Raw genomic sequence first — 15602 nt, forward strand, 5'->3', positions numbered from 1 at the left:
ATCACCGCCAAAAGATAAGAATAATCCAGAATCAGGTTATTTGACTATGAAATAACAATTGGAGATTATAAACTTGAGGTTTTGAGAGGTTATGAATGAGATGACTGGATTGTGAACTGAAGTAGCTACCCTTCGAGACAAGTTAGTCCATAAAGGTCTTGAGAGTAAAAGGCTTGCAAGACGAGTTATTTCACCTTTAGATGAGTCTATAGCTGAAAATACAAATGAGAAGGTCACTGATTTTAATCATGATCATAGCTTGAACAAATAAGAAGGATGGCTTTCTTGATGGTTTAGACATAAATTTAGGGAGTATTAAGATGAAGATTCTAGCTTTTCAGGGTAAAAACAATCTTAAAGCTTATTTGGAGTGGAAGAAGAAAGTACAGTTGATTTTACATTATCACCATTAATTTGAGTAAAAGGTAAAAATTATTGTTATTAAGTTTAGTATTATTGTTATTAAGTTTACTATTATTGTTAATACCCATTTTGAGACCCCATATAAATATACAAAAAAAAAAAAGTTAAAAAAAAAACCAAAAAATTGCAACAAAAAAAAAACTAGTTAAGGAGGATCAAAATATCCAAAGTTAAAAATTGACTGATAAAGGGCTTATTAACAAGAAAAATTCAATTTTGGAAGATAAATTCGAAATTGAGTGTTTGACAACTTAATTGGGATTTTTCAGGGTTTAATTAAATTTATTGTGGGTTTAATTCCAAGAAAAATTGGTTTTTGAATTCAATTTAGGCTTTAATTGGAAGAAATTAAAGTCTGGGGGTTGAATTGCAATTTTGAAAAGCTAATTTTATCAAATTAAGGGTTTAATTGCATAAATATTGAAGTTTAATAGGCAATTAGAGACTTGATTAAAGAAATTCAAAAACAAGGACCAAACCTTAAAAGGCGTGAGACTTCGAGACTTAAATTAGCAAAATTAGAGGCTAAATTGAAGAAATTGAAAGTTTGATGGTCATTTGAGGGTCAATTTGCATAAATTGAGAACCAAGAACCTAATTGGAAAAGGTGTTAAACTTTAGAGCTGACAATTGAGTTTGACAAGGGTGAAATTGCATGAAATTAAAAGTTGGGAGCCAATTACAGGTGCAATTAAAAAGAATTGGAAGAACAGAGATTAAATTGAAAATTTTCAAATCCCAAATTAAAAACCCTAATTTTTAGGGTTTAACCTAGATGATGCGTCGTTCGGCCACTATTTATCTTCTTCTTTAACAGTTTTGGTTGATCGAGTAGGCATCTTTAAACGAATGAATGTGATGTCTCTGACCACCTAAAATTGATTTAGGTAGGAAACGCAATGTAGAGAGACTTGTAGATGATTGAAATGATATGAAAGCAATCTTGAGAAAGAGGTTTGTTCTTGTAAATTATTATAGAGAATTATTTCAGAAAATATAAAGTTTGGCTCAAGGGTCTAAGAGTGTAGAGGAATACCATAAGAAGATGGAGATTTTCATAATTAGAGCTAATGTTATGGAGGATAAAAAGGTTATAATGTCAAGGCTCTTGAATGGTTTTAATATAAAGATAACTAATGTGGTTGAATTACAACATTATGTTGAGCTACAAGATATGGTTTTATGGCTACCAAGGTAGAAAGGTAGTTAATAAGAAAGGGCATGCATGTCAAGAAAGTAATCTAGGTTCTTTTTTAGCTTAGAGACTAAATTATAAAAGAGAGGGGGTTATCCCATTAAAGCTGAATACCATTAGAAAATTCAAAACACCTAAAACATTTAAGATGGACTCAACCATTGAACAGAAAGGTAAAACCAAAACTCAAACTTATCTTAATCGTGATATTAAGTGTTTCAAGTGTTTGAGAAATAGACATATAGCTTCACAACATCCAAACAAATAGATTATGATTATGAAAGTATAGGGGGAGATTGAATTTAATAGTGACAAATCCGAAGAGGATGAGATGTACCACTTGAGAATTGTAGTGAAGTTGAGTATATAATTGATGGAAAGACTTTGGTGATTAGAAGATCATTTAAAGCTCATATTAAGGATGGTGATGTGAGACAATAAAGGAAGAATATATTTCATACTAAATGACATATAAGTAATATGGTATGTAATATTACTATTGATAGTGAGAGTTGTATTAATATTGCTAGCGTTACACTTCTTTTAAATTTGAATCTGAACACAATAAAACATTAATGACTTTATAAACTTCAATGGTTGAATGAATGTGAGGAAGTAAGAGTTACTAAACCGGGTATGTAATATTATTATTGATAGTGAGAGTTGTACTAATATTGCTAGCGCTACACTTCTTTTAAATTTGAATCTAAACACTTTAAAACATGAATGACTTTATAGACTTCAATGGTTGAATGAATGTGAGGAAGTAAGAGTTACTTAACAGGTTCTGTTTTGTTTTTCATTTGGAAAATATAAAGATGAGGTTTTATGTGATATGGTTCTTATGTATGCTACTCATTTATTGTTAGGGTGTCCTTGTTAACAGAACTATTAAAGGTGTCATGAGAAGCTCAAAATTTTTAGAAGTCATACATACTAACATCTATGGACTATTTAATACTCACTTGAGAATGGCCAGAGATATTTTATCTTATTCTTAGATGACCATACTAGATTTATGTATCTTTATCTCTTATTTAATAAGAGTGAAGCACTTGATGCTTTTAAGTCCTCTAAGGCTAATGTAGAGAAAAAAAGAAGAAAACGACTATAAATATTATAAGGTCAGATAAAGATGAAGAGTATTATGGTAAGTACATAGAAAAATGACAAATGTCAGGTCTATTTGCAAAGTTCATTGAAGGACAGAGCATTATTACATATTATATAATATCTGCCACACCACAACAAAATGATGTGATTCAAAGAAGGAATCGTACCCTTATAAACATTATAAGAAGTATGATTAGTAATTATAATCTACCATTATTCTTAGGAATGAAGCACTAAAGACTGCTGTGTATATTTTAAATAGGATTTCATCTAAAGTTTTGTTTAAGACACCTTTTGAATTATGGAAAGGATCAAAGCCTAGTTTAAATCATACACATCTATGTGGTTGTTTTATTGAGGTAAAGATTTATAATCCTTAACTAAATAAATTAGACCTAAAAACAACTAGTGGTTATTTCATTGGTTATGCAATGAACTCTAAAGGGTATAAGTTTTATTGTCCTTCTCATAGTACAAGAGTAGTAGAGGCAAGAAATGCTACATTCTTTGAGGATCTTAATTTCAGTGGGAGTGATTTTCCTAGAATGATAGAATTTGAGAAAATACAAGATTTAACTGAGTTGAGTAAAGATAAACAACAAATGATTATTATTCAAGAAAAACATTTATATAATTTTGAGCAATAACCAATTCAAAAGCAAGTAGTTCTTGATGAAGTAAACCTACAAGAGAAAGTTGAATTGAGTAGATCTTCAAGAACAAGGAGACTAGGTATTTCCAATGACTATTTTGTATATCTTCAAGAGTCTGACTTTGATGTTGTACCTAAAGATGATCAAAGTTCATTTTTACAAGCTATGAATGGATAAAACTCTGTTCCATGGTATAATGCCATGAAGAAAGAAATGAAGTCTATGTCTTAAAATCAAGTTTATAACCTCATCGAATTACTTGAAGGATCTAAAAGTGTGGGCTATAAATAGGATTATAAAACCAAAAGAGATGCTTCTGGTAATATGAAGTAATATAAAACATGACATGTTGTTAAGGGTTATACTAAAAAGGAAGACATAGATTATCATGAAACCTTCTCTCCAGTTTCTAAAAAGGACTCATTTAGAATAATAATGGCATTAGTAGCTCATTTTGATTTAGAGCTACATTAGATGGATGTCAAAACAACATTTCTAAATGAAGATGGATGTCAAAACAATATTTCTAAATGGAAATTTAGATGAAGAGATATTTATGAATTAACCTGAAGGTTTTTGTGATGACATATATAGCCACTTGTTGTGTAAACTAATGCAATCTATATATGGACTAAAGCAGGCCTCCCAACAGTGATATATTAAATTTTATAATGTTATAGTCTCATATGGTTTTATTAAGAACATTGTTGATCAATATATATACCTTAAGATTAGTGGGAGCAAATATAACTTCTTTGTCCTATATGTAGATGATATTCTTCTTGCAAGTAGTGATTTGGGTTTGCTACATGACATAAAACAATTTATTCTCAAAACTTTGATATGAAAGATTTGGGTGAAGTCTCTTATGTCATTGGCATAGAGATTTACAGAGACAAGTCTAAAATGATATTAGAACTGTCTTAAAAGGCCTATATTGAAAAAGTTTTGGAAACATTCAGGGTGTCAAATTATGCACCTTTAGTAGCACCAATTGTGAAAAGGTAGAAATTTAACCAAAATCAATTCCCACAAAATACATTGGAAAAATAGCAGATGAGTAACATTCCCTATGCATCTATAGTTGATAGTTTGATGTATGCACAAGTCTGTACAAAACCTAACTCGATAATTGTAGTAGGAATATTGGGAAGGTTCTAGAGTAATCAAGGAATGGACCATTGAAAAACTGCTAAAAAAGTCATTAGGTACATATACGGAACCAAGGATTACAAGTTGACTTACAGACACACTAATCACTTTGAGGTGATTCGCTATTTAGACTCGGGTTTTACTAGTTATGTAGACACAAGACAATTTACTTTAGGTTACATTTTTCTTCTTGCTAGAGGAGTTGTATCTTGGAGAAGTACTAAGCAAACCATTGTTGACTCTTCTACTATGGAAGTAGAATTCATTGCATACTATGAAGCAACGACATAGGTGATCTAGTTAAGAAATTTTATTTCTGGTCTTAAAGTTGTCGATTCCATATCAAGACCAATAAAGATATATTATGATAATCTGGTTATAGTTTTTTTCTCTAAGAATAATAAGAATGGAAGCTGAAACAAGCACATTGACATGAAGTATCTCATTGTGAGAGGAAAAGTGAAGGAACATGAAGTGCTCATTGGGAATATTAGCACTGGGCTGATGATTGTAGATCTCATAACTTAAGCATTGTTGGCAAAATAATATATAGGTCATGCGGATCGTATGGGTCTAGCTAACCCATTTGATATTTAACTTCATTTTCTTTTAGTTGATTGTCTAGACAATTGTTATGTTATTCTTGTAGACTAAAGTGATGTTTTATGCACATAAAATTTTATTTTCTATATCTATTGAGATATATAAAGTTGGACCCAAATGACTTATTAGAAATTCATTCATAAAGTTTATTTTCTCATTGAGTGCTTTATTCTAAGGAAGCAATGTATTGAAATACATGGAAGGAAGTACATGATTATAAAGTGTGACCGATATGATTTATTGTATTCTTGATTTAAGTGTAAGTGTTTCCATTTACTAGATATTTTGAAATCTAAAAAGATATTGTTACTTTTCAGGTGTTGTTATATAGACCAAGTGGGAGAATATTAGAAAAATATTTTTTAAGGTAGCCTATATGTCATGTAGATTTTCAATTAAATGACAGTAAAAACTTAGAGCCCATTGGACTCTAGTAATGAGCTAAAAACATTTATGATGGATAAAGGTGTAAAATTATGTTATATATAAAAGGTCCCTAATCTAATCAAAGAGAATGAAAAGTCTGTGTCTTCTATCTACACAGAGAAACCCAAAAGTTTTGGCATAAATTAGAAGACTTTTTATTCTTGATAGCACTAAGATTTCCAAACAATTGCTTTAACACTTAATCAATCATGGCAAGAGGTGTGTATCCTATTAATTTTCTGCTATGTTTATATGTTTGGCATATTAAGATTATCTTATAATTTAAATAAGATGTAAGTAAAGTTCTAAAAATTTAAATATGTGTAATGTGATTTTTTTTTTTAATAATAAGGACCCTTTGCTACACATCTAGGATTTGATCCAATATAAAAATTACTAGATGGTTGGCAAACACTACACTGTGAGTCATATCTATTTTTTTTTAAACATATAAAAGAAACATCCAAGCGTTGCTAAAGTTTTTCTAGTAATTTTCTCTTATATCATACGAAGGTTGATTCAATGTGACTTGATTGATTTGAAGGGTCCAAAGGCAGCCCGAATGATTAGTAAAAATGGTTTGACTCACAAAAATTCATGATAACAACTTTTAAAAAATAATATTGAAAATGCAACATATTAGATTGATTTGGGTCAACTTGATTAACCTGCAAAATTCACAATGCAGAGCATGAGACCATGATAACCCCCATATAAATAAAATCAAAATAAATTATGAAGCTCTATTACAATCAACCCAGTGTTGAAGAATGAAAATGAAAAAAAATAATTAAAAAAAAATCAGCATTGGTTAACCTACCAAACTTATGACCCAGTTCATGAGACCGGGATAATCTCATAGAAAGTAAACATAAAAAATTACTTGATTCAACCCGGGTTAACCTGCTAAACTCGTGATCAAGGTCATGAGACTATGATAACTTTATAGAAAGAAAATCAAAACAAATTATGAAGCCCAAATCAATTGTTGAATGATAATTTTTTTAAAAAAAAAAGCAATCTAGAAAAAAGACACAATAGAAATTGTTAACCTATAAAACATGTGACCTGAGTTATAAGATCAGGATAACCTCATAGAAAGAAATACAAAATAAATCATGAACCATCATTCCTAAGCAACCTAATGCTAAAGGATGAGATTAAAAAAATGCCAAATAAAAATAGACAAAAACAAATCGAGTCAATTGGGTTAACTCGTTAAACCTGCGACCTGAGTCATAGAACCAAGATAACCTCATAGAAAGTAAACTAAAATAAATCATGAAACTTAATTTCTTATCAACTCAATGTTGAATGATAGAATTGAAAAACAAATACTAAAAAAAGGACAAAAAACTTGAGTTAACTGAGTTAATTCGTTAAACCCGTGACATTAGTTATGAGACCAATCTAACCACATATAAAGTAAACCACAATAAATTATGAAGTTTAATTTTTAATAAACCAAATGTTAAAATATGAAATTAGAAAAACAAAAGAATCAAAGAGATAAAAAAAACTATTAAATTTAAAAGAGATTTGTGAGGTGTTGTGTAGTAAAAACACTACCTTTGTTAATTGATGGTGTGATAAACACATCACACACTTAAACAAAATGGAGTTTGTTGTCGTATTTCGAGGAATTTAAATAATATTTATGGAATAATTTATTGACTAAAATAAAATAAAATAAAAATCTTTTCAAACATAAATAATAATAAGTTCAATTTAGTATGGCTCTCATAGAACTAGATCTATTGATGTTTTTACACTATGCTCCTTCCTCGTATTTAAATAGAAAAAATGACTATTCAATTAAAACAATTTAAACATTCTAAAAATAGGGTTATATATAAAGAAAGCATGTGTATAGAGACAAACTCTAAATTACAATAAAAATAGCTTTGTATTTTTAAATTGCGACGATGGAGAAAGTCTAACTTAAAGCCTAAAGTATTACAATTATAATTATAATTATAATTTCAAGGTAAACTAAAAAAGTTGGTGGTTTTACCATAGATTTTATCACTATACATGCTTTTAACTTTTATTATGAATTACAATAATGGCAAAATTTATTTTATTTTTTTTGTTATGGTCATTAAACTCTTTTTTGTAATTGCATCCTTGTGAACTAATTTGGATATTTTCTGAGTTTATGGTCTTTATCCTTATATGTTATAATATTTATAAGTTCTTGTTAGATTTAAAAATTTTGTTGGAGACTAATTTAGTAAAATACAATTTGGATTTGTAGTAGAGAGACACAATTAAAAAAACAAAGATACAAAACTGAAAATAGAATAAAATTGCTTGTCCAATCTCAAATTCATGGAAAAAAAGTACTTTTTGACTCTTTTTTTTGTTCATATCAAATCCCTTTTGTTTTTAGAATTTTAGTTTTGATCTAAAACATCATTTTATTTATTTTTCAATTTTTGAGTTTAAGATATTAGAGAAACAAATAGTTGGAAATTTGTTAAAGATTGAGAAATTTCTTGATTGGCCACATTCCAACAAAAATAAAAAAAGATTTTAATATCAACATGTTCAATTTTATGAGATTAGTTTCATTTAGGTGTTTTTTTTAGCCTTCATCTCGCCAAAAAAAATAAAGTGGGTCGTACGAGAATTTTAAGATTTAGATTAATTTTTCTTTTTTTGACCAATTCAATGTCGATTAAGGAATAGATTTACATTTATCGATGTTTTTAGAGTGTTTCTTAATTTTTTTTCAATTGAAAAAAAAAGATTAAAATAGAGTTTTTAGATTATAAAAGTCAAACCTTAATTTTCTGTTAACTTGAGGTGGTTGGAAAGTCATCTTGTAGACAATATTTCATCAGTTATATTTGAAAAAACAAATAATTAGATGAGAAACTTTTTTTTTTTTTGAGAAAAACATTGGAAGGACAACTTGTCATTCACCTGATTAACAAAAAAAATTAAATAAAAAAAGGAACAGACTTGCGGGCTTGGCCTTACCGATCCACTCTAGCCTACCTTTCTCTGTTTAATAAAGCCCTTTTATTTTTTTTCTTATATTTTATTTATAATTCATTTAAATAAAATAACTAGAAATATATTTAGGATATGATTCTGACATTAAATTTTTAATTTATTTCAATTAAGATTATAATTTTTTTAATAATATAAAAAAACTCTCTTTTTGTATAGATATTCATAATTACTTTTTCTTCTTAAATTTTAATCAAAATAAATTATTATGAATAAATAAATTGAATTTAATATGTTATTTCACTAAACATCTTTCAGCTTGATATTTATTTTAAAATCAGATTCTAGCTTCTTCTTCTTTTTTATAATTTTAATAATTATTTTGTTAATTATTATATGTGAACCTATGATGTAGATTTTTTTTTTATATTTATGGTCATGAATATTCTATGAAAATAAAATTGAAGTTATTATAGTATCGTAAATATATTATTTAATTTTTGTTGCTTTTTATTAAATAAACTAATTTTCTGTTAACATTTGTTTTTGTCAAAAATATTTAAAAAATTAGATGAATATCTTTAATAATACATAATTAATTAGAAATTAGATTCTATGAAGTTTTTTTGTGGTAGCGTGCAAGCTTTATATTAGTTTCTTTTTTAATACATTCATGTAAAACTTATCAAATATATTTTTTTATATTTTTTTTTATCAAAACTTGATTATATGATTCTAATACACTCATTTATTAGAGTATTTAATTCTCGAATTATTTTAATAAATGTACGCATTAACTTTTGAGGTCATAATTAGCTCATGTTTTTTCGAGTGTTTGGTGCTGTGATTGGACAATGTTTTTTTTTAAATCATATGTTAATATAAAAAAATATATAAAAAAAAATATTATTTTAATATATTTTCAAGCGAAAAATATCTTGAAGAGCAACATCTACCGTAGTTTGAAAAAAAAAATTCTCTCTTTTTAAATGCTAAGTTTAAAGATGGGAAGGAATGAACTTCAAAACTTTTATTTGAGAATCTATCATAAATACAGGTTTAATTTACTTAAGAACTCAAACTTGGAAGTCTTAAATTAGAATTAATAATCAAACTTTTTTTTTCTCTATTATTATTAAATTAGAATTAATAATCAAACTTGGAAGTCTATTATTATTGAGAATCTGTCATAAATACAGGTTTAATTTAATTCTATCATTAAATTAGAATTAATGATCATTAGAATTAATATCTTGATGAATGTTAAACATCTACTTATCATTAAACTAAATCTGTATTTTTGAACAGATAAAACTCAATATATAGATCCTGCAGGGTGTTGATAATGTCACTCCAAGATTTGTTTTCGAGTGTTTTGTTGTGTTAAGGATTTGTGACAATGGAACGAATACGAATATGAAAGCTTAATTTGTTGCTACCTTCATTAGCGAATAAATCTAGTTGAATTATTTATTATTTAAAAAAAAACGTTTATTAAGTTTAAATATCTTATGTTTTAGTTTCTTTTACCTCGTTTTTGAAAAAAAAAGGAAAATGGATAGTACTTTTTATTCTATACTAATTGGAAAATAATAAAATAAATTATATTGATTTTGTAACATATTCTCTAAATAAGATGATTTCATTTCTTGGTGGTTCTTTGTGATCATAGATAGCAGTTAGACCAAGATTATTATCCTTATAATAGGTGTCGTAACACGAAAATAAAAATGATGTATTTTTGCAATATTTTATTCTAATATATGGATTTTCGGGTGGGCAGGATTCAGGTACTATTTGACTGTTAAACAAGTTCTAAATATCATTTTGTCTTCCGCAACTAAAGATATATTTCAATTTGTTTCATTTTCTTCAAAGTTTTCTATAATAAAATAAAAGTTAAAGAAGGAAGAGTATGTATCATTGGAGAAAGAAAATACTTTTTTCTAAATATTAAAACACCCCAAAGCATTAACTTCGCATTAACTCTAATTTTTTTAATATACGACTAAAGTGAGGTGAGAGTCTAACTAGTGTATTCCATGAGAAAACCCCTGTACAATTCTAGGTACAAAATCCAATTCCTTTTTCAAGATGCAAAATAGTTTAAGTAGGAAAAAGAATTCTGGAATTGTAATAGTAATGATTTCATTAACAATTTTTAAAAATATTGTTACGATGTCGCGTCGTATAAATTAATTATCCTAACTTCAAGCATAACAAACAAGATATTGCTATTAATTCATTGTTTTTCATTTTTTAATTTATTTCATACATTGATTGGTAGAGCTATTCATATTTATATTATGACAAACGTTTGCTATGATACATTAAAAATTTTGATTAAAAAATAGCTCTTTGAATAGCTTATGGAACCTTTTATAGGTGAGATCTCATTTGTACGTGCATGTATATATATATATATAAAGGAAACATCAAAACATGGTCATATACTTCTATAGCATATTTTATGTGCCAAAAAGATGCCCTTTTCTTCTTATAAAATTAGAAGCATGTAGAGTGCCTCCTCAAGCATCTTTCTTGGCCAACTCTCTTTATTCTCCGCTCTCTTTGATCTTTCTCAGTTCATGCGAACTTTTCCCAACTCATTCAGCCATGGAGGTTGCGTCTGGAAGCGGTGACAAAGCTGGGTTTTTCACTCAAGGACGCTCGTGGCTCAAGGCCTTGCCTGTGAAGTTCAAAGCTAACATGGTTGGTATGGCTAGGAATATAAAGAAGCTTGGACAAGAAGATCCAAGAAGAGTTGTTCATTCACTTAAAGTAGGATTAGCACTTACATTGGTATCAACACTCTACTACTTACGCCTATTTTATAAGAATTATCGTCTCGATGCCATATGGGCTGTTATGACTGTTGTCCTGGTCTTTGAATTCTCCGTGGGTAAGTCTCTGACCTTTTTAAAAGTACAACAAGAATCCCCTTTCATGGTGAAACCTCTACTCAAGTCATAATATTGACTGTGGAATTTTCAGGGGCTACTCTTGGAAAAGGATTGAATAGAGGAATGGCAACACTTCTGGCTGGTGCACTAGGTGTTGGAGCCCATTACCTGGCTGGAGGACCTATACTAATTCTGTTCCTTGTCTTTCTACAAGGTATCTATAACCGCGCATGCACACAAAATAATTATATGATCCTTACGATTAAAAGAAAAGGAAAAAAGTACTCGTGGATTCAAAATTATTCTGTTTTTTTATTGCAGCTACAATATCAACATTTTTAAGGTTCCTTCCGAAAATTAAAGCAAGATATGATTATGCGATGTTAATATTCATTTTGACCTTCTCTATGATAACGGTATCTGGTTTTCAAGAAAATATATTAGAGTCAGCACAAAGTAGATTATCAACCGTCAGCATAGGTGCTGCTGTTTGTGTCATCGTTTCTATTGTGATTTTCCCTGTGTGGGCTGGTGAAGATCTTCACAATCTGATCGCTCTCAACATTGAAAAGCTTGGCAACTCCTTAGAAGGTATGTATGTCCCCAACAAAGCAGTGCACTGAGTCGTCGTACCAATCAAGTAGTGGATGCATTCATTCCAATTGTTCCTTTTTTTTTTTTTTATTAACGTGAGTATCCGAACCAGTTTGCGCTCCCACGGGCCCTGAAGTTAACGACCATGCAAGCCTCCAGTTGCCATCATATTAGCAATCACATGACTCGAATTTGAGACCACATGGGGAGCAAACCCTTTGATCCTAAATTTTTACCACTGGATCATCTACTAGATGGTTCAATTGTTTCTTTTTAACTAGATTTCAACATGCAGATGCTCAAAAACTTACTCAGATAACGTATTACAGGATTTGGTGATGAATACTTCAAAAGAACAGGGGGTGAAGAGAGCAAAGACGACAAGAAATTTTTGGAAGGATACAAAAGTGTTCTCAATTCAAAAAAAAGTGAAGAATCCTTGGTGTGTGTATATCTCTCATCCCCCCACCCCCAAGCTCCTCTTCCTTTACCTATTTACTTGGATTTTTTTCTGATAATATTTTTGATGCCTTACAGGCTAATTTTGCTGCATGGGAACCATGTCATGGTCGGTTCCCATTTGGACATCCATGGAAACTATACCTGAAAGTTGGGACTCTGGCTCGAGAATGTGCCTACCGAATTGAAGCATTGAATGGATACTTAAATGCTGACATTCAGGTATAAGAAATTAACTCCCTAGAAGCTATCTCATCTTTGATGTCTAAATACAATGTGATAAGCTACTTTAAACCTTCGGCATATCATATGTTGCGATCCATTCTCACAAAAATTAGCAAAGTTCAAGCCTTTTGTATGGGTTAAGTAAAAAAAAAAATGAGTACCATTTAGGAACATATATGCTCAGAAGCCCCAGGTGATTCATCACATGCTAATCTCTAAATATTAGCTGCTTATTGTTGCAGGCATCATCAGAAGTTAGTAACATAATTCAGGAAGCATGCACAAAAATGAGCAGAGAATCTGGAAAATCACTTAAGGAACTTGCATTGGCAATCAAAATAATGGTGCAGCCATCTTCTGCAGATTCCCACATTGAAAATGCAAAATCTGCTGCCAAAAATATCAAATCTTTACTCAAATCAGGCATATGGGAAGACATTGACCTGCTGAAAGTTATACCAGGGGTTACAGTAGCTTCAATACTAATTGACGTGGTCACATACACTGAAAAAATTTCTGAATCCATATATGAACTCGCTTCCAAAGCCCAATTTAAGAGTGTAGAGCCAACTCTATCACCAAAAAAGTTGCATTCAGGACAAAATCAGAGTGTAAAATCAGCTCAGATAGTCAATTGCCCCGATGTTGGCATCAATGTCAGGGAATCAACTCTGCCTTCCCCACCAAGTGAGAATTCTTCAGCACCAAAGGCTAGCAAGCAAAGGATGGGAGTGTAAATATAGAGGTAACTTGTATTCCAATTTGTATTATCTTTTTTTGGAACAAAATAATTGCCCTCTTCTTTCAGGATAAGGAAAATATCAATCTTTTCAGCCATTTTTGGGTAACTTGTATTTTTTATTTACTTGTCATTTTGGCAAAGACAGAATAATGAGCTAGCTATGAGCAAGCCAAGATTATACATGTAAAGTGACCAAGTTCAAGATGCTCCTCTGTTCTTCATGCATCATGTTGTGGTGACGTATCTTTGATTGGGGGTCTGACATGCACAAAAGGATACCCAAACTCCAATATTATATATGTGTTTTATAATCAAACTTTTACTTGTTTAAATCTATATGAAGCGATATGATATTTAATGTGCTGATAACAAGAATTTGTCCTTGGTTGCCCTCATAGAGCCTCTAGAAAGATATTTTGGCAAAAAGAAAGACTAACAAGAACTCGATGTTTTGACCAGATTTGTAGATATATTTATGATAGTACTGTGTCATTGTCAACAACAAAGTCCATCAACATCATTGTTAAAGCCAAATTTTTACACCCTCAATTTTAAGAGAAAATGTTTTCAAAACCATTTTCAAACAAAAAGAATCTTCAAAGAAAAATGTTTCCAAAATAAAATACAATTTGGGTTGCAAATGGGCAAGAATTTAAATTATAGTTGGTCAAAAAATTATGCATGCATGCAATTTGGGGTTTAATTGAAAAAAATAAAAAAAAAAAGGATTAAATCAGTCATAATCAAAAGAATTGGAAGACCAGTGATCAAAATGGAAAAGATAGCAAAGTTTAGAAGTCCAATTAATTAAATTAAGAGCCTAATTGAGGAGAAAATTGGAATTAAAGGAAAAAATAGCTAAATTTGCAAGCCAAAGACCAAAATGAAAGAAATGGAAAAGCTTGGAATTCCAATTAATTCAATTAGGGACTTACTCTAAGAGAAAATTTAAATTTGGAGTTAATTTGCCTAAAATTAGAAGAATTAGAGGACTAGTAACCAAATAGAAGAGACACTGAAATCTAGGGATCCTATTAATTCAATCAGTGGTGTAATTGAAGAGAAAATAAAAAAACAATTTAGAGTCAATTTGACCAATATTTAAAGAATTAAAGGATCAAGAACCAAAATAGAATAGGCACTAGAATTTAAGGATTCTACTCATTTAATTAGTGGTGTAATTAAAGAAAAATTGAGATTTTTGTTTAAAAATGAACAAATTGAAAATCCAAGTACTGAATTGTAAAGGGCACCAATATTGAAGGACAATTTTGAATGTCATCAAGGGTTTAATTGAAAGAAATCTTAGAAAATCAACCCAAATTGACCGAATATAAAGGAATTAAAAGTATGAGGACTAAATTGTAAACAAAAAAAGAACAAAACAGAACAAATAAAAATAAAATAAACTTAAGTGAAATGGTGCACAACATCATTTCTTACCAAAAGAATGAGTTTAAGGTGCCTAAACGATGTTGTTTTGCATGGAAGGGATTGTCTTCAAACCCTCGCACATGTATGGCTTTATTTTCTCTTTTCTTCTCCTTTTTGTAGGTTTTCAGAGCAACTTTAGACCATTATTTCTCTCTCTCTCTCTCTCTCTCTCTCTCTCTCTCTCTCTCTCTCTCTCTCTCTCTCTCTCTCTCTCTCTCTCTCTCTCTCATGTTAACATTAAATGTCAAGAGACATGTCATTTCCCCCTACACTTGTACTTCATCTTTAGTCAAAGACCTGCTGCATTGCCTCTTTATGGTGGTAGAAAACATGTGCTAAAGTAGCCCACCCAGCATGTTGTACAAAAATGCTAGATGGCTAAGATTGACCCATGAAAATCAAGAAACATACTTGTTCCACCTATAAACGTTCTAAAACCTTCCTCCATACCTATAAATAAAAGGACATGGTAAGAAATAAGAGAGAAGTCTTGAGAGAGAAAATTTGCCTTTGAGAGAGAGATAGTGGGTAAGGGAGGTTTGAGTTTAAACCAACTTGTCTAGAAGGGAGAAAGCAATGAGGAGAGAAAGAAAAAGAGAGAAAAATCATACCAAAACACCAAAAATATGAATATGGTAGAGAGGGAAAGGTTGGTTTCTGGGTCACTAAACCAATTCATTTTAAACCAAAGAGTTTCACTAAGAGAAAGGAGTAAGAGAGGA

The 15602-nt window shown here is 29.9% G+C and overlaps 1 protein-coding gene across 3 annotated transcripts in view; it reads left to right on the forward strand.

The window, feature by feature from the left end:
• LOC18094921 (aluminum-activated malate transporter 2) overlaps nt 1–15602 on the forward strand; it is an 82524-nt gene that overhangs the window by 29327 nt on the left and 37595 nt on the right. Inside the window, exons 1-6 of one of the 3 annotated variants that reach the window (XM_006369320.3) lie at nt 11018–11425; nt 11518–11640; nt 11748–12017; nt 12350–12462; nt 12558–12701; nt 12947–13671. The exons of 1 other annotated variant lie outside the window; for it this stretch is intronic. In XM_006369320.3, coding sequence (XP_006369382.3) covers nt 11140–11425; nt 11518–11640; nt 11748–12017; nt 12350–12462; nt 12558–12701; nt 12947–13441 — 1431 coding nt within the window. In that variant the 5' untranslated portion in view covers nt 11018–11139 and the 3' untranslated portion in view covers nt 13442–13671. Of the gene's footprint in view, nt 1–11017; nt 11426–11517; nt 11641–11747; nt 12018–12349; nt 12463–12557; nt 12702–12946; nt 13672–15602 lie in introns of those variants that run through there. One more of the 3 variants, XM_052453226.1, reaches the window with a different exon arrangement.

This window comes from Populus trichocarpa, chromosome 1 (assembly GCF_000002775.5).
Source record: "Populus trichocarpa isolate Nisqually-1 chromosome 1, P.trichocarpa_v4.1, whole genome shotgun sequence".
NCBI lineage: Eukaryota > Viridiplantae > Streptophyta > Magnoliopsida > Malpighiales > Salicaceae > Populus > Populus trichocarpa.